The sequence below is a fragment of the Mandrillus leucophaeus genome, unplaced genomic scaffold, assembly GCF_000951045.1.
Source record: "Mandrillus leucophaeus isolate KB7577 unplaced genomic scaffold, Mleu.le_1.0 Scaffold789, whole genome shotgun sequence".
Taxonomy (NCBI): Eukaryota; Metazoa; Chordata; class Mammalia; order Primates; family Cercopithecidae; genus Mandrillus; species Mandrillus leucophaeus.
In genome coordinates, this window is record NW_012108574.1 from 544,945 (window position 1) to 563,492 (window position 18,548).

Genomic DNA, 18,548 nt, shown 5'->3' on the forward strand with positions numbered 1-18,548 from the left:
TTTAATGGCTAGCAAAACTAGCTTTTTCTCTTATGGACCAGCAGCTTAAGTACTATTTGTGAAGTTAGGAAGTGAATTACCTAAAATTCCCCTGAAAAGACTAGCTTGACAATAGTTTGTGGCTACTGCATTTTTCTCCTTGGACAGACACATCTTTAGTTTTAAAAAAGTCATGGTCATTTTGATGTCAAAGTCAAAATGGGCCCTGATTTATTGTGTTTGGCCTCACTTTCTTGGATCTGACTGCTCAAGAGTAAATTAAATGCCTTTTTCCTCCCTGGGGTGAAGAAGGAATGTTGTTAGTCTCCAGCAGTGTCTTTGATAATGAAGCTGTTTACCTGAGTACTGTAAAAGCCTAGAAGTGGCTAGCATTTTCTTTTTCTTTTTTTTTTTTTGAGACGTATCCTCGCTCTGTCACCCAGGCTGGAGTGCAGTGGTGTGATCTCGGCTCACTGCAACCTCCGCCTCCTGGGTTCAAGCAATTCTTGTGCCTCAGCCTCCCAGGTAGGTGGGATTACAGGCGTGAGCCACCGCATGATGGCCATAGTATTTTCTGATAAATAACATACAGGCAGAGTTTTCAATCTGTTAGAGTCCATGTGAGGATATTCAGGATCATAGGCATGACCCTTGGAAGACAGACATGCAGAAGAAATGCAAGAGGGGTTCGATTCTGAGCTGATTCTTCTCTTTGCTTTTAATATTTTCCAATTTTTTTTTATTGAGGTGAGTTTTGCTCTTGTCACCAGGCTGGAGTGCAATGGGTCGATCTCAGCTCACTGCAACCTCCACCTCCCGGGTTCAACTGATTCTCCTGCTTTAGCCTCCCGAGTAGCTGGGATTACAGGCATGCGCCACCACGCCCAGCTAATTTTGTATTTTTAGTAGAGACGAGTTTTCTCCATGTGGTTCAGGTTGGTCTCAAACTCCCGACCTCAGGTGATCCACCCGCCTCGGCCTCCCAAAGTGCTGGGATTACAGATGTGAGCCACCTCACCCGGCCTACATTTTCCATTTCTTTCTATTTCTCAGGTCTGATGTCAGGTTCTATTTTTATAAGATTTTTTTTTTTAACCAGAATTTATTCTAAATCATTTTTATTAATTTCTGGCAACCTTACCTCATTTAATGTCACTTTCTATTTGAAACATGTTAATTCTCTGGATCAGTGGTTTGCAATGCTTTTTTCTTTTGGAAAATGGAAAGATTTGGAAAAAGTCAGTCCAATAGACATCCCCCTCCTTCATGGATGTGTGTGAGCCCTGCCCCCAGTTTCTTCCACACTACTTTTGAGGTATGTTAACAGAACACTCAGGACTGGTTTAGATCATTCTTTTTTTACTCCCTTGAGACAGGGTCTCTACTCTGTCACCAGGCTGGAGTGCAGTGGCATGATCATAGCTCCCTGCAGCCTCAACCTCTCAGGTTCAATTGGTCCTCCTACCTCAGCCTTCTAAGTAGCTGGTACTAGAGGTGCACACCACCATGCTCAGCTATTTGGTAGAGACAGGATTTCACCATATTGCCCACACTGGTGCAGTCCTCCCACCTCAGCCTCCCAAAGTGTTGGGATTACAGGCATGAGCCACTGCACCTGGCCTTAGATCATTCTTTACCTAATAGAGTAGAATGCTTGCATAAAACTGACATGTTATTACATGTATATCTTTACAGGTTGCAAAGTAATTTTACATACATTGTTCGTGTGAATCTTGCCATTACCTTATGAAGAAGATAGGAATCATTGTCCCCATTTTTCGGGTGAGGAAACTGGGGTTGAATAAGTTGAAAAATCCATCCCAGGTTTTTTAAACCATGGCTCATTTCCCTATAAGGTGAGCTCTCATCTTAATAGACCTTTAACTGTTCACTCATCTAACAGCAGTACAATCTAGACTCAGGGTCTGGAATACCCCTGAAACATGCAAAACTTTGGTTATATTTTTCTGAGATGAGAGATTCCCATAGTTTTTGTTTTCTTTGTTTGTTGAGACAGGGTCTCCTCTGTCGTTCAGGCTGGAGTGCAATGTTGTGACCCCAGCGTGCTGCAGCCTCAACTTCCTGGACTCAGGTGATTCTCCTGCCTCAGCCTCCTGAGTAGCTGGAATCATAGACATGCACCACCACACCTGGCTAATTTTTTTTGAAGAGACAGGCTTTTGCCGTGTTACCCAGGCCGGTCTCGAGCTCTTGGACTCAAGCGATCAGCCCACCTTGGTGTCCCAAAGTGCTGAGATGACAGGCGTGAGCAGCTCATGTTTTTTTTAAAATCATACTGTTTTTTCTTTTTTGTCATTGACTTTTTTTTTAAACCTACAGATTTAGGTAGATCATGCTTGTTTAGCTTGTCAATAGGAATTGGCAACAGGACTGAACGAAAGTTTTTGTTGAGGGAGATCCGTCATACCAAATGCTTATTTCTTGTCTGTCCGAAAGTAACTTAACATTTGCATAGAGTTTTATAGTTTACAGAACTCTTACACATAATGTAACATGATTTTCACAACTACCCTATAAAGTAAGTGGCATCATTCCCATTTGAAGAAACTGCTTAAAGTTAAGAGAATTTATGTTGTGGTGGTCCTGATTCAAAACCTGACACCTTTTCTTAGGCTGAAATTAAGCTAATGTGACATGATTTCAGATTCCATAACTACATCTTATATTTTGTAAATTAAAAGTTTAGCCTGCTCAATATCCAGTATCTTCCCAAATATTGTTAAGCAGCCTGGTTTGTAATTGATAGGTTTATTTTTGACTCTAGAAGAATTTTTTTTTGAAAAGGAGAATTTGTATTGCCTCTCTTTATTCTCATTATTCTTGGACTTTACAGATTATTCAAAGTATCTCAGAATTAGTGGTTTATAACTCTGAAAACACTTGCTAATTCCTTGAGTCCACATACATATGTCTGCTGTTACCACTTTCTTCATTCTAGTATGCTCTAAGGATAGGAAGGAATGAAGAATTCCCTTCTTTTTCATTCCCTTCTGCAGTTAACATTTCTGTTCTGGTTCTCATTTTATTCGGGAAGTTCAGGTTAATTTTTTGTTGTTTCTTGAAGAACTTGGATTTTAAGTTAAACTCATTTTGGATGTGAAGTTCTGCTTCCCAGCCTGTTGTGGAGCAGTGCTGCAGGCTGCTGCCTGTGGCCTGTTTAGCACTTACTTCTATGGAGACATATAATAATAGCTAACATTATTGAGTGCTTACTATGTGTCAGGTAGTGTTTTAAGCTATGTTATCTCCTATAATCACAATAACCCTGTGAGGTAGCTGCTATTATTAGCCCTGTTTTACAGATTAGGGAGATGAAGCTCAGAGAGGTTAGGTCACTTGCTTACAGTCATACAGTTAGTGAGAGAGCCTTATGTGAATCCAGACAACTGATTTTAGAGTTTGCTGCAATTTGGTCACTAAACTATGTAGTTTCTCTTGGCATGGACTAGATTCTCCTATTTCTCCAAAACAGAAGGCTGACTAGTACGGATGCCTTTGGTCATTTTGAATGGTATAATTTCTGAATAAAGGGTGGCCCCTGGTTTAGAAGCTAGTGATGGGGATGATCTTAATTTCCAAACTTTTGTCATATCTGCCTGATCAAGGTAGCTGTGGAAGGAGCAGGTTTGAATTTGGAAAATGCTTTGTAATTGCTGCCATCTCTACCTAGAGATGAGACTAATCCATGGTACCTCTTCCTGCTGCAGAGAATGAAGTTACGCCATTTCCACTGCTCCCAGGGCTTCAAGCCTGCCTTACCCTTGGTCAGTACACACAGAATGAGTGCATGTAGACTTCTGATCTGCCTTTGGTATTAAGGAATAGTGATGAATGATCTGTTTCTTGATTAACAGGAAGGATAGGCAGGCTGTACAGTAGTTTGTGTAGGCTCAAGTCTATGCAGCCTCACAACACTTAAGGGTCCTTTAGACATTTGAAATACTCATAGTTCCTGTATTTACATTTAGATGTCAGTGGGTCTTGCTCAGTCTTTATTTTGAGGTAGATGATTCGAATTTGTGTGTGTGTGTGAGAGAGAGACAGAGGAGAGAAATGCTCTGATGACCTTGGCTGTCATTTTCTCTTTATTGCGAGGCATGAAGGAGAAAACAGCATGAGCCAACCACAGGGAATTAGAGGTAGAGGGGGTTTGAAGGGAACAGCTGTTTTTAAAAAAAGGTGACAAAAGCAGGCAAGACTTAAAGGCCTGGCCTTGGCAGTAGTCAGCTGAGGGAGAGAGAAAGTTAGTCTGATTTCTTGTTCTGTGGTTGCCCTGGAGGTAAATGTAAAAAATTATGATAGTCTCTCCTATATAGGGCTAGGCTAGCTTTTTTTTACTTCCTTAGGGCATATATGAAAGCAGTTTTCCTGGGATTGGGCTCAACTTGCTCTTCTGTGTTCCCTTTTTCTTCTCACCCTCTGCTACATATCTACACATCCAGTTTTTCCTGCCAGCGAGCTCCTCCTTTTCTCCGGCTGCTAGTCCCAGCTGTCATCTTTGCCTCCCATCCCCCATCCCTAGTTATGCAATTTTACATTATGCTTCTCCTGGGTTTGCTGCCTCCATTTTTAATGCTCTGCCTGCTACCCCCTCTAACATCAGCTTCTAGTCTCTTCCTCCCTTAAAGCCAGTAACCACTGTTCAGTTTCCCTCTTTATCCTACTGTTGCTCTGAATGCACTGATATTAATACTTTCCAAAACTCTTGCAGATCTGAGCCCAGTCACTTAAGATAGTGGGTGGGGAAGAGGGTGGGGTGGGAGGTGGTTTTCTAAAATTTAGGGTTTTTCCAAAATATTGGATGACCCTTGACCTAGGGAGCAAACAGATGCTTCTGTTGGCCTCCCAACTTTAGGCAGTGTGTGTTTTCTTGTTGAAGGTACATACTTGTTTGAAAGCCCTTAGTAATGAAAGGCAGGGCAGTGAGTCAGGCTCTGAACCTCCTGTTGTTGCTGCTGAGAGCTGGTTCTTTTCCTGTATTGAAGCTAATTTTGGATGGATAATGAGGTGGATGGTTGCTAATAACTTTCCCTTGCTAATTGTGATTTCACAGTACTTTGTAAAGAGGGTTCTTTCCTTTTCTCTTTTTCTTTTCTTTCTTTTCCATGCTGTTTAGAGGGGACATAGATCTGTTTTCATGAGTGTTCAGCTATCAAGGAATTCCTTAGTTTGGTTAGAGGCAGCACAGTTTATTGGAAAGAACCCTAGACTAAGCTGAAGACCTGCATTCTACTCCCAGCCCCACTCAGGATTAGCTGCCTAAGTGATCTTGGGCAAGTCATGAACCTGTATCTGCACCTGCCCTATGTATGAACCTTGTAGAACTGTGTGAATGAAATGAGATGTGATGTATGTGGAAGCACTTTGCAAACTGTGAAGTTTTATAAAAATTTCAGGTGCTGCCCTTTATTAATTTAGCTCCTGACTACAGCACCAGAGAAATGTTTCCAATGTCTTGTAAATTCCTTGCTTCTCTGAAGCCAGCCTTCTCCAGAACAGGGCGTTGGAATCATCAGAACTAGAGGCAGTCTTGCCTCAGAATCATCTTATCTTTCCACACTGTTCACCCTCCCCCAGTTGCTTTAGGAACTCTTTGACCCAGTGCTTCTCTATCTCCATTCTCTAATAAGATTATAATTTTATGGAGTTAGTGATCATAGTATGTTGCACAATCGGTCAAAGGTTCCTGGCTTTTTGTGGTCAGGAATAATTATTTATTTATTTATTTATTTATTTATTTATTTATTTATTTAACTAAGTGGTGACAAAGCATATCTTTAACTTAAGTAAACCTTTTCAGGCCAGTGAGATACATTGACCACAGTTGTGGTGTTAAGAGACCATGCTTTCACTTTGGATTCCAGGTCAGACTCTTGTTATTAGCATGTTACTGTGGGCAAAATATTTAACTTTTTTGGACATTAGTTTCCACATCTTTAAGGAGATTATAATGGCACTTATCATATAAGGCCATTGTGAGGAGTAAATGAGATAATGAATAAAGTGCTTAACACATTGCCTAATCATATAACGCATACTTAGAAATGTCACCTGTTACTGTATATGTCTAATAACAATAATAACAATAATGGCCTTCAAAGAGCACAGAAAAATGTCCATTGTTGGCATTTTAAAGGATTTTTTATTTTGTGTTTTAAAAGTTAATTTAAATATACATCATATAATTTACTAATGCAAAGAACATTTTTGTCTTGGTCCCATTTTCCTTGATACAGGTAGAAAATTGAACTGACTTAGATCAGCATTCCTTCCTCTTAGCAGGAAGTCTTGCCCAGGGTGGCATGATCAGGCCAAGTGCCTTGCCCGGTTGTGTGCAGTGGGAATCATAGTCAGACTGTTTCTCAGCTACCTATGGATTGTGTGGTATTAGGACTTGGGGTTACAGTGGAATTGGATGGATTCTTGGTGAAAGGATACTTTCAGGCATCCCTTTTACATTAGTATTGTCAACAGATTGACAAACAGGCTGAAGTCTAGGCCTGCTTTGAAGTACAATACAGAAGAAGGAAAAAAGTACAAAAGAAATCCACTAATAGTTCTAGGGCATAATCAAGTACATAATTAACAGCATTTGAGAGGCTGTAACTCCCCAAGTTCACAGATAATGTGGTAAGACCATTTGTGATTACCACTTATGGTTAAGAATATGATTAAAACAGAATAATACTTTTACTGTATTTCAGGGATTTACTGATAATCAGTTTTCTCTGGTGATTGAACCAGTAGTAAAATAAATAAAACCAGCTTCCTCTTTCTTCCTTCCTCTCTCTCCTTCCTTCCTTCCTGCCTGCCTGCCTTCTTTCCTTCCTTCCTTCTTCTTTTTCTTTTCTTTTCTTTTTTTTTTTTTGAGACGGAGTCTCGCTCTGTCACCCAGGTCAGAGTGCAGTGGCATGATCTTGGCTCACTGCAACCTCTGCCTCCTGGGTTCAAACGATTCTTCTGTCTCAGCCTCCCAAGTACCTGGGACTACAGGTGAGCACCATCACGCCTGGCTAATTTTTGTATTCTTAGTAGAGATGGGGTTTCACCATAGTGGCCAGGCTGGTCTTGAACTCCTGACCTTGTGATCCTCCCACCTCAGCCTCCCAAAGTGCTGGGATTACAGCGTGAGCCATTGCACCCGGCCCTCCTTTACTACTTAGTTTATATTAGCTGGCATTGACTTTGACAGATGGGCAGGTGGTAGTTTGTGAGACTGAGACATGGCTCCTTGTATACCAGTATTTGACAATGAGCTCAGCTCTTCATGCAGGGGCTTGGGGGCTCCTTTCTGTAATTCTAAAGCTTCTCCTCCATCTGAGAATGACATCTGTTGGGCTTCTTAGGGCCTCTGGTAGATATTTCCTTACAAGGAATGCATGCTGGATCTGAAGAGGTAGTTTAAAATGGCATATTAAAGGCAGAACGTTTAGTCTAAGCCTGTTAATCACTGCATTCCTGTGCTCCCCAGATTCTGAAAATGTCAGGAATTGAAAGACTAGTATGAATTTGGAGGTCTTGGCCTCTACTTGAGTAAGTATAGTACCTCCATTAGTGTTCTTAGTCCATGGTGTGGGGTTATCACCAAAGGCAAATACTGCTATGGATGTAAACAGGAATTTTTCCATTTAGTAACCTCCATTTTCAGCTAGCCCTGTTACATCCTTGGCTTCTGGACTGTAGGAAAACAGTTCCATTTATTTCATCCTTTCCTCTGGAATGTTCTTAATCTGATGTTGGCAGATCCTGACCTCACTCCCTGCTCACTGCAGAGGGGCTGGCTTGGCTTATGCAGCAGGCCTCCCAGGGGAAGTTTCCAAGCCAATCAGAATGCCCTCTTTTAGTGTCTTTCCTTATACCTTAGGATACTGTCTGAATCAACAGAAATGCTGAATGAACCCTAGGTGGAGTGGAAGGGTAAGAGAGAGTATGCTCGCACTCTGAATTTTGTTTCCTGTGGACCTAACTCCAAGTTTTTAAATTAAGCCTGAATTTTTTTTTAACTCTTTCTGCCATTTCCACCTTGTCTTATGGAAGTGTAACCCCAAGCAAATTACGGGCAATTGGAGGTAGGCATCAACTTTAGTTCCTGGGCAGTTCCTGAGAGTATTGGTTGAGGCCTGGCCTTCACCCTAGTGTTTGGTTTAATTCATCAGTGTACATTTCTCGTTCTTCTGAGCTGGCTTCTAGAAGCCAGGCAATTCAACTGTATAGAGCCTGTCAAATACCATAGCTTTTCAGATTTTTCTAGTTAATGGATCTCTGGGGTTACGGAGGGCACAGTCCCTCCATTTGCTGGCAATAGTTGGGTTGCTGGGATTGTTGGTCCCACTTCTGAGTTGACCCAGAAAGTATTAATATATCTCACTGTGGTGTGAAGTACAGACTGTCTTGTTCTCCTGAGACTGAGGGTCTGCAGTCAGGAAGAGGCTGCCTAATATAGACAACTGGGTTGTTTGTTTGCCATTGGCCCAGGGAAGACTAGGAGGTGGAGAAAGTCTGATCTGAACCCAGGATAGAATCCTGTGTGAGAGAGAAATTTGCTATTCTTTCAGTTGAAATTTGCACTCTGAATCCCAAGAGAAGGCACCAGTAGGTCAGTTAATACTTCTTGTTGAGGCTTGCAAAAGACACTGCATTTCTAACAAAGTGTTTACCCATCCAAAAGAGAGATCCTGATTTGGCATATAAAACTACTGCCTCTTCTGGTTATCTTTCATCACTTGCCTGAGTTTGAAAAGGTAATAAATGGTTTGTGTTTTAAGGAAAGAGGCTCTTCCCAAGACCTGAGGCTTTCTCATTCCTACCAGCTGGGCCCATTGCTAAAATGCTTTCCAGTGGGCTTGCTTCTGCCTGGCCAGCACCTGGGCTGCCCCAGCTTGTAATTAGCCTGCCTTTGCTTCATAAGCTTCCCAGGGTGTGGTTCTTCTTCTAAAAGCTTGTATGAATTGCTGTACTGTCTCTTTATAGTTTAAAAATGAATCCTTTTTTGTTCTTTGCAACTCATTTGCTTTTTTCTTTTCTTTTCTTTAAATTACTATTAACACCTGTTGATTCTTTTTTTTTTCTGATTGGCCTGTCACTGCATTCCTGCTCCCCCTCCCTCTAGCTGGGTTTGTCAAGTCGCCCATGTCAGAAACTAAGCTCACGGGGGACGCCTTTGAGCTGTACTGTGACGTGGTCGGGAGCCCCACGCCAGAGATCCAGTGGTGGTACGCAGAAGTCAACCGGGCAGAGTCTTTCAGACAGCTGTGGGACGGTGCTCGGAAGCGCCGTGTCACCGTAAACACCGCCTACGGGTCAAACGGCGTGAGTGTGCTGAGAATAACCCGGCTCACCTTGGAGGACTCTGGGACTTACGAGTGCAGGGCCAGCAACGACCCCAAGAGGAATGACTTGAGGCAAAACCCTTCCATAACATGGATTCGAGCCCAGGCCACCATAAGCGTCCTTCAGAGTGAGTCCAGCACCCTACAGTAGTAGTACTGTAGTCATTAGAGGTGGCCCGATGACCCTTCCCTTCTGCATCCTTTCCCTCTTCCCCAGTATGATCACTCACCCCACCCCTTGTCTTCGTTTTTTTTTCCAAACCCATGACCCTTCTGGTTGTAGTGTATGAAAACATCTGTGGCAACTTTTTTTCTTCTTTTCTTTGCCGTCCTTTCTGCCTCCCTTATTCCCCAACCCTTCTCTGTGTCTTTCTTCTCAGGAACAAAGAACTTGAGGAAATCCGTGACTGTCCAAAATCATCTGTGTTGGGGAGAGTTGCTGGGGGGAGAACTGGGAAGCTTAAAAAAAATTAAAACTCACAAAACCAGGCGGTCCAAGGAGGGTAGTGTTGAAATGGTTTCTTTCCCTCCCCTTTGATTTTGTAGTAGGTTTCCTGCTATACTTTTGCTGATTTCTTCTCTGGTGCCTTTCTATTTTTGTTTCTTTCCCCAGTCTAACTACTTTTTATTTCTTCTGTTCTTCTGTTTGAAGCTCTCTAAGTAGCTGCCTTCACCTCTATGGTTTTAAGTTTGTGTCTGCCCAGCCTCTTCCCTTACTGTGACTTGGTGTCATCTTGTGATGGGAATGTTGCCATGGGTACAGTGTGGTGGTGTGTTTTGGTTGTTGGGTGGCATGTAAGCTTGGATATTTTCATAGTTCCAGCTCCTTTTCTTTTCTAAAACCGTGGCATTGCTTCTCTGATAACAGCCCTCTACTGCAGCAGTGTACTCCTCACTGGGCCTGCTAATTAGTCTCCTCTTTAAAAGCAGCAGCCTGGAACTTCCTTCATATGTTTTGCTATTAGGAGTCAGGTCACACTAAGCTACAAATTATTATTTTTTTTAACCTATCACACTGTCTGGAAGTCAGAGTTGCAGTTGATTCCTGTTCATGGTTTGACTCTGATGAGTAGCTATTGGCACAGTGTGCCTTATCCCAGAGGATGGGAACTCCAGACATAGTGTGGGGACCACTCACACTGGCCCTTTCTTTGTGTCTTGAAAAAAGAGGAAACTAACTTCCAACCTGGTTTCTCGACGTGATGGGGTGAGCTGACCAGCTGGCTCAGAATCCTCCCCTTGTAGCAGGTATGTGTGAGACGTATGACACCGGGACTTTTGTGGCCACTTCTCTCTCTTTCTCAAAACTGACTTGCTACCTTATGTTGGAAAGCAGAGGGAGGGAGAAGCCACCACAGAACCAATGTTCCTGGCCAAGAAGAGTTCTGGCCTCACATCAAACCTGGTTATAATTGAGGGGACATTCACTTTTGGAAAGATCCTCTGGGGTTTTCACCTTTTCTTTGAGGACACAATGAGAGATCTATAGCCAGTTCTAGCTTAAAGAGCTGATTGATCTAGAGAAAGTAAGACTAGTAAAATCTTGCTTTGATAAGGAATTTGGTAATACATAAAGTAGTAAGACATGGGCCTTGAGTCTATATACTTATGTGGAAAACAGCAAATTAGTGTCTGTTCTTTGTAGCCACTTGAAGATCCCTATGGGTAAAAAAAGAGTCCTTTGTAGGGCAGTGGTAGGAGAGGCTGCTGCAGTTGGCACTGTTGAATCAGAGAACCTGCTTCTGGAAAGAGGAAAAGAAAACTTTGTCTGTGTGAAAATGGGGAACATTAACCCAGTGATTTTTTTTTTTTTAAACAATATTTTCCCCCTGCACGCCTCCTTCTCCTGCCCCCCTTGCTCCTTTCCTTATAAAAGCAGAATTACCTACATGGCCACAAAGGTCTGTGGAAGTTTATAGATATGGACTGGGCTGGGCATTTGCACTTGTACTTCCAAGAGCCTGACTCATAGCTAGAATGATCATGCCAAGGAGCTAGAAAAAGATGTGGTTTTGGGATACTGACCTGCCAATCCCGAGAATACATAGGATTCCCCCAGTTCACTTAGAATTGTCTGCATGTGGTTGAACCAAATCCTGGCTAGACTCTCTTCAGACTTCCCCATCAGTCAGTTAACCCTAGTTAGCTGTTTTGGAGAGCCGGGAGTTTGCTGCTGCTGCTGCTGCTGCTGTTTTTTTTTTTTTTCCAAACACCCTGGATCCAACTCTAATTGGATTGTTTTATGATCTCAGCATCCCAAAAGACATTGCCTCTATGGGAAGGTCAAGTGTTCTATCTAAGAATGACCTCCTGGTAGTACTTTCCCCAGAGCTCGTTGAGTATGTAAGGCAGGAAGAGAAGTGTGCCCAGTTTTTAGGTATCTCTCTGGCCATATAGGGTAAGGGTCTCCTATCCACTGCTTTTAAATAGACATCAGTGACAAGTAAACACATTTGAACTTCTCCTAAATGTTCATCTCTCTTGGACTTTGACTGGGCAGCGCTTGGCCACAAAAATAAAAGCCCCACCTTCATCCTGGTGCAGAATGCAGATGAGGCACCATGGCCAAAGAACTTGGTGTAGCACTGTTTTTCATACACAGCAATCACAGGAGGCAGGTTACCCTACCCCACAACCCTCCTATGGTGCAGAATCATATTTAAACCTATTTAAATTATCCACTTGCTCCCAGCTGACTCTCTCCTGGATCTTTAACACTTAAGGGAAAAAGTGCTTTCCTTTGCCTTCCAAGAATTCTTGACAGAAAGTCTACCAGGTTGCTTTCATCAACTTCTTAATCTCCCTGAGCTGCAGTGGTCATTTGCATCGCCACAGGTAAGAGTAGCATTTACTTTGGCCTCCTTGTATTTAAACATCTGGAAGCTCTTGGCCTCATTCTCAGAGTTTACCCTTTCTCAGTGCAATCTGAGAGGAATAGCCAGAAGGAGAGTCCCAAGTGGGACAGAAAATGAAATTGGATAATTAAAATTCAGTAAAAACCTAAAAGTGTGTTTGGGTTTTAATGTTGCCTTTATATTTTTTTAATTTCTCTTCTGTGGAGTACTGGTTCTATCTTTTTCTCTTTTGTTTTTGCTTGGTTTTGATTTTTCTTGGAATTGTGATGCTTTCTGCTGATGGTGTGTGTGCGCGCCTTCCATTGCAGGGTTTGCAGCCGTTTCTGCTCGACTTCTTAAGGCCCAGGGATTTGGCTTCTGTCCAGTGTGTCTTGGAAACCATGGGACACCACTGCGCTAACGTGTTTACATGCATCTGCTTCTGTCTTAGTGGCTGCTATGCCTCCATTATCTGTACATAGAGACCCTGTTTGATGTTACTGATAAGGACCAGTGCTGAATGGAAGATAACCGTTATCCTTTTGCCAGAGTTGGAAAATAGAACTAATTTGTTAATTGAGCAAACTTAAGGTTTTGCTTTATTACAAGTTTCTTCAAAGACATTAACTCTACAAATCAGAAATGTTACATCGTTAGGAGGTCCTTAAGGCATTACATTTTCCAGGTATCCCACGACTTCCCCATGCTTTCCCCCTCCCTGAATAGCAAGCAACTTAGTCCCCATGGAGGGAGAGAGTTCTTTCCTCAAGTTAAGGCTCAGCACAATACTGTATAAAATGGTGAGGGGAGCTGCTGCAGAGCTGTAGACAGGAAGTGGCTAGACACAGGGAAATGGGAAGTCAGTCAAGGGTTTCTGAGAGAGAATTGGAAAACAAATAGCAAATACCTCTTATTGTGGTTGGGAAAAGATGGTTAGTGTAGACTTAACCTGGAGATGTTTGACCAAAAGTAGAGAAAACTAAGCCTGGGGAAATAATAAAGACAAAGCACATTAACAAAAGACAACAACCCTAGAAATGACTTTAATACAGTGATGGATTTCAAAGTGCTTTAAAGATGAAACTTCCAAGAATAATATAGAGTGATTTTAAGCATTTCTGTTCAATGTATTATAATATTTGACTCAAGTAGGTTATTTTTGTAGTTACGCTAGTGATCCCTGGTTATCTAAGCACAGAATAGAACCAGAGGTGAAGTATGTCCTAGGACAAAAGGTGGCGGGGGTGGTCTTGGGGCTGGGGGGCAGGGATAGAGAATTCAGTCAGATATGTCGTCTAGGCCCAGCTTTGCCATTAGTGATACTTATGGCCTTGCACAAATCATTTCACTTTTCCAGCTCTTAAAATTTAAGAGTGGGATTCAATGAACTCTAAGGGCCTTTCTAAAATTCTAGGAGCCCATAATACCAACACAATATTGCACTCTAGTTATATTTTCTCAGAATGGAATGTGTTTTAAAGTGCAATTCTGGAAAACAAAAACAAAAAAACAAAAAACTTGTTTTGGGAATAAGTATGGCTGGAGAGGAAGAACTGATGATGCTTTTTCAAGAATTTTGCCTCCACAAAATTTGGAAAATGCAAGTGAATTCCAGTAGGAAGTATGCTTTTAGAATCCACAGTGTCTTTTTTCTGCATAAATAATGGCCATGGCTCGTTTGCCATAGGTTTAATATTTAAATGTGGGGAAAGTTATACTTGTATTATCTAATTATTACTGTTCCAAGGCCCAGTGACACAATAGGGAGTATATTATAATAGGTATATAAATGATATGGCCTTTGTCTTCAGAACGGAAGGTGGAGCCTGGTTTTCTAATTGAATCCGAATTGTTTGGTGGTTCTTTTAAAAAGGTGGTATTCAAAAGCGTAAGTGGATTGTTACCAGTACAAACACCCATAATACTCCCATTCTTTCACGTCTAGGCCAGCTGGTCTTCAGGCTGTTGTCTGCGCTAGTGGTCATTTGCTTATAATCATTGTTTTTCCTTTCTTGACTTCCTCCAAAGTGGTAAAGTGAAATTCCTCATGTGGTCCTGTCTGCCCTCCCTCTTTTTCTAGTTTTCCCCCTCCTACCCCGTCCAATTCTCAGGCCAGGGCTACAGAGGATGGAAGGCTATTGCCCCCTATCATTGTGCACTCTTATTACAGAGCCAAGGATTGTCACCAGTGAAGAGGTCATTATTCGAGACAGCCCTGTTCTCCCTGTCACCCTGCAGTGTAACCTCACCTCCAGCTCTCACACCCTTACATACAGCTACTGGACAAAGAATGGGGTGGAACTGAGTGCCACTCGTAAGAATGCCAGCAACATGGAGTACAGGTGAGAAGGGTGGGCAGCTCCTGGGAAGGTGGGAGGGAGTGTGGCTGAGCTTACTTGACATTCATAATCCATAGTTGTGCCATGCAGGAGGGACATGAGATATATTTGGCTCTCCCTTGGAGAGTCCAATCCAGTATATCTCAGGTAAGGCCCAGTAGTCTAGAAAAGATTCCCAAAGGATTCTAATGAGCAGCCAGATTTGAGAACCATAGATTATCCCCTCACTATAATCATAGAGAAACTGAGGCCATGAAGTAGTGATTTGTTCAGGGTAACAATGCTAGTCAATAGGAGAGTCATACTTAGAATGTAGTCTCTTTGCCTAATCTAGTCAGATCGAAGTTAGGTTTGAAGAAACAGATTGAAGTCTGCTTTGTGACTGTAGAGCAAGACATCTCCCTAAGCCATCTTTCCACTGGGTAGATTTCCTGGTGAATTCCCTTTTAGGAGTGTGTAACATCACTGTAACCTGGTAAGGACCAGCGGATGCAGGGCTCTTGAATGATCTGGAGTGAGGATGGTAGCCTGGAAATACCCTTTGAAGAAAGAAAGATATTTGCTGGCTAGAGTTACCCAGCACCCAAATATTTGGTGCTTTTTGGAATATCTAGCACACATGGCACCCCACGTTTCAGAATAGTTTGTTCCTGGTTGAAAACTGTCTGGAAAAGAATCAGCTAATCTTGCTTAGAAGGTTAATACAGTGCAAAGAAAGAGAGCACTGAAGTGAGACCAGGAAAGCCCACGTACCCGTGATGGCAAGGACATTCTGCAGGATATTGCAGCATTGAGACCTTTTCACACCCCTTATTTAGTTGATCCAAATGAATCTGTGGCTCCTCCTTTTTTCCCAAGCAAGGAAGGAGTGACTCTTGGCTGCTTTAAGGCCAAATACTGTATTTAGTAAGTTCTAGAACCAAGGCTAGGTTCCAGGTCTTCTGATTTTCTAGAAATTTTTCTAGAATTGCTTTTATTTTTTCTGCTATGCCATTCGCTTAGTGGCAAAGTAGTTAACCTATCTCCACTGTAGTTTCTTCTGATTAAAAAATTAGAAATTTAGCCTCAGCGATTTTCCTCATAGTTTGGAAAGGATTAATCAAATAAAGTTGTTAGGTGGAATGAAAAGCATTTTTTTCTTGTTCTGTCCATTAGTTTTACAGACTTGATTTTTTGTTGTTATTTTATTGAGACAGGGTCTGGCTCTGCCTCCCAGCCTGGAGTGCAGTAGTGCGGTCTCAGCTCACTGCAACCTCTGCCTCCCGGGCTCAAGCCATCCTCCCCAGTAGCTGGGACCACAGGTGCACACCACCACACCCGGGTAATTTTTTTTTGTATTTTTTGTAGAGACTGGGGTTCACCGTGTTGCCCAGGCTGGTCTTGAACTCCTGAGTGCAAGCAGTCTTCCCACCTTCGCCTCCCAAAGTGCTGGATTTACAGGCGTGAGCCACTGCATCCAGCCTCAGACTTGTTTTTTATAATACTTCCTTTAAGATAGCAGACATCCAATCATGTTTCTCTTGGGTCTTGTACTATTGCCTGCAAAGTGTTGAGCTTTAACTTCATGAAGTTTCAGCCTGACTTTATAAAATGCTTCTTCTCTCTTTTTTTTCCCCCTCAAGTTATTTGAAGCTCTCCAAGGGTGTTGTGTATCTCTAGAGTTTTTCAGGGATTCTACATTTTGTGGAGTAACAACTGATGAGTTCCTTGGGCTACTTAATAAGTCAGCCTGAAGAGCCGATTTCAGAACCCTGCTTCTGCCCAGCCTGTAGGGGATGGTATCCCTTTGCTTTAATTTCTTGCTAATAGCTAGTCCAAGAGAATGGTGTGGGGAGATTTTGAGCCTATAGGCATGGACTCAAGTGTGGGAGTTATCTTCCCAAGTATTTCTCAAAGAACTTAAAAGTCTAAGAACTTCAGTCTTAAGTTCAGGACTGAGTTTGAGGAAGGAGCAGCAGCTTTTTCTTCAGAGCTTAGACCCAAAGAACTTCAGTTTAAGCCCTGAAGAAAGAGCTGCTGCTCCTTCCTCAAACTCTGGAACACTTGTTTGATAAGAGCCTCTGACTTGTCTGTTTTCCAGTTGGGAGCATACTGATAGAAGAGGCATGGTGTCACATTGAGAAGACACCTTGACTGCTTCTCCCAGAATATTGTGCTGCCATGTGGATATCCTGAGACAGTCCTGGGGATAGGCTATGTCTCTCCTTGTCCATAGTCTCTTAACCTGTGTTTCCTTTTTGGAATGAGCAATATAAGATGGCATTAGGCCAGTGAGTGGTTGAGTTTAGGAGTTTTTCTTAGACATTAAATAGTGCAGTAGAGATTTGACCGTCACAAGTATCATATTTTAACCCCTAAGCAAAAGAGCCAGAGCTCAGCCCTATATAAACATTTATCCTCTGATCAGGAGGCTGCTGTTTTTCTTTTATCTGTAATTTCTCACCGACCTTTCTGCACATGTTTGGTGTATGTGCTTGTAGGCCAGAGTGTACTGAGTTGATGTGTAGTTGGCCCTCAGGGGCAAGAAAGCTTGTTTGGAATCACCCTGTGTAATTGAGATGAAGTGCTGTTCTGGCCATATATACTACTTTTTCTTTTTTTCTTTTTTTTTGAAACAGGGTCTTACTCTGTCACCCAGACTGGAGTACAGTGGCGTGATCATGGCTCACTGCAGCCTTGACCTCCCAAGTTCAAGCGATCCTCCTGCCTCTTAGCCTCCCTAGTAGCTAGGACTATACATGCACCACCATGCCCAGCTAGTTTTTAAATTTCTTATAGAGACAGGGTTTCGCCATGTTTCCCAGGCTGATCTCAAACTCCTGGGCTCAAGCAGTCCACCCACCTCAGCCTCCCCAAGTGCTGGGATTATGGGTGTGAGCCCCCGCGCCCGACCCATACAGTCTTCTTACAGTCCTTCCTGTCACTCTGCTTAACTTGATCTGAATCTGTGCACAGATATTCACTCTGTGTTCACTCAGTAATTCATTCATTTATTCATTCCCCTGTCGTATTCCAGGCACCAGGCGAGGTGCTCTGTATGGGATAGTATGCCGAATAAACAGTGCCTATCCACATAGAACTTGGTCTCTTGGGAAGCCGGACATTAATCAAGTAATCACATAAATATATAATCACACACATGATAAGTACTGTGAAGAAGTACAGAGTAGTATGAGAGAGAATGTTGTGGAAAGGGATGACGTTTAGATTGGGGCTGGAATAAACTGACATGTAAGCCAAGACCTGATGGAAATGGAGTTAGGTAGACTAAGGGACGAGAAGAGCATTCTCTGTAAAGAAACATCTTGTGTGGAGGTTTTGAGGTGGGAACAAGCTTGGTGCTTGAAAAACTGAAGAGAGACCAGAAGAGCTAGACAGTGGCATGGGATGGAGCTAGGGATATAGACAGGGGCCAGATCATGTAGGGCCCTGGGGTTTATCATAAGACTTTTTGCTGCATGTCTATGGCTGATGCTCTGATGGCAGATTTTTTTCTTTTTCTTTATGCTTGGGTCCTGTTAGCGAGTAGACTTGTGGAAAGGCATGCTACTAAAGGACAAGGTAGGAAGAACAGAACTACCAAAACAAGGTCTTTGGAGAAGCTCAGAAAACTTGTGCTTTTTGTTTGTTTGTTTCTCTCCTTGTTTATCTAACTGGAACCACCAGGTGAACAAGAGGTTTTTAGTGATTTTTGTCATTTGCTTTTGTTTTTCTGAGATAGAGTCTTGCTCTGTCGCCCAGGCTGGAGTGCATTGGCGTGATCTTGGCTCACTGCAACCTCTGCTGCCCGGGTTCAAGTGATTCTCCTGCCTCAGCCTCCCAAGTAGCTGGGATTACAGGCGTGTGCCACCACGCCCGGCTAATTTTTTAATTCTTAGTAGAGACGGGGTTTCAGCATCTTGGCCAGGCTAATCTTGAACTCCTGATCACCCGTCTCAGCCTCCTAAAGTGCTGGGATTACAGGGGTGAGCCACCACACCCAGCTGTGATGGTTTTATACTGTATATCTGAATATAAACTATAGTACTTTGGACATCCTTCTGTTT

General features: G+C 42.6%; 1 protein-coding gene across 4 annotated transcripts in view; it reads left to right on the forward strand.

The window, feature by feature from the left end:
* Positions 1-18,548, forward strand: part of NPTN (neuroplastin) — a 79,398-nt gene that overhangs the window by 26,645 nt on the left and 34,205 nt on the right. For 2 of the 4 annotated variants that reach the window (XM_011967121.1, XM_011967122.1), the window contains exons 2-3: positions 9,110-9,457; positions 14,334-14,505. In XM_011967121.1, the coding sequence (XP_011822511.1) occupies positions 9,110-9,457; positions 14,334-14,505 (520 nt within the window). The remainder of the gene's footprint in view (positions 1-9,109; positions 9,458-14,333; positions 14,506-18,548) is intronic. The other 2 variants (XM_011967123.1, XM_011967124.1) reach the window with 1 other exon arrangement.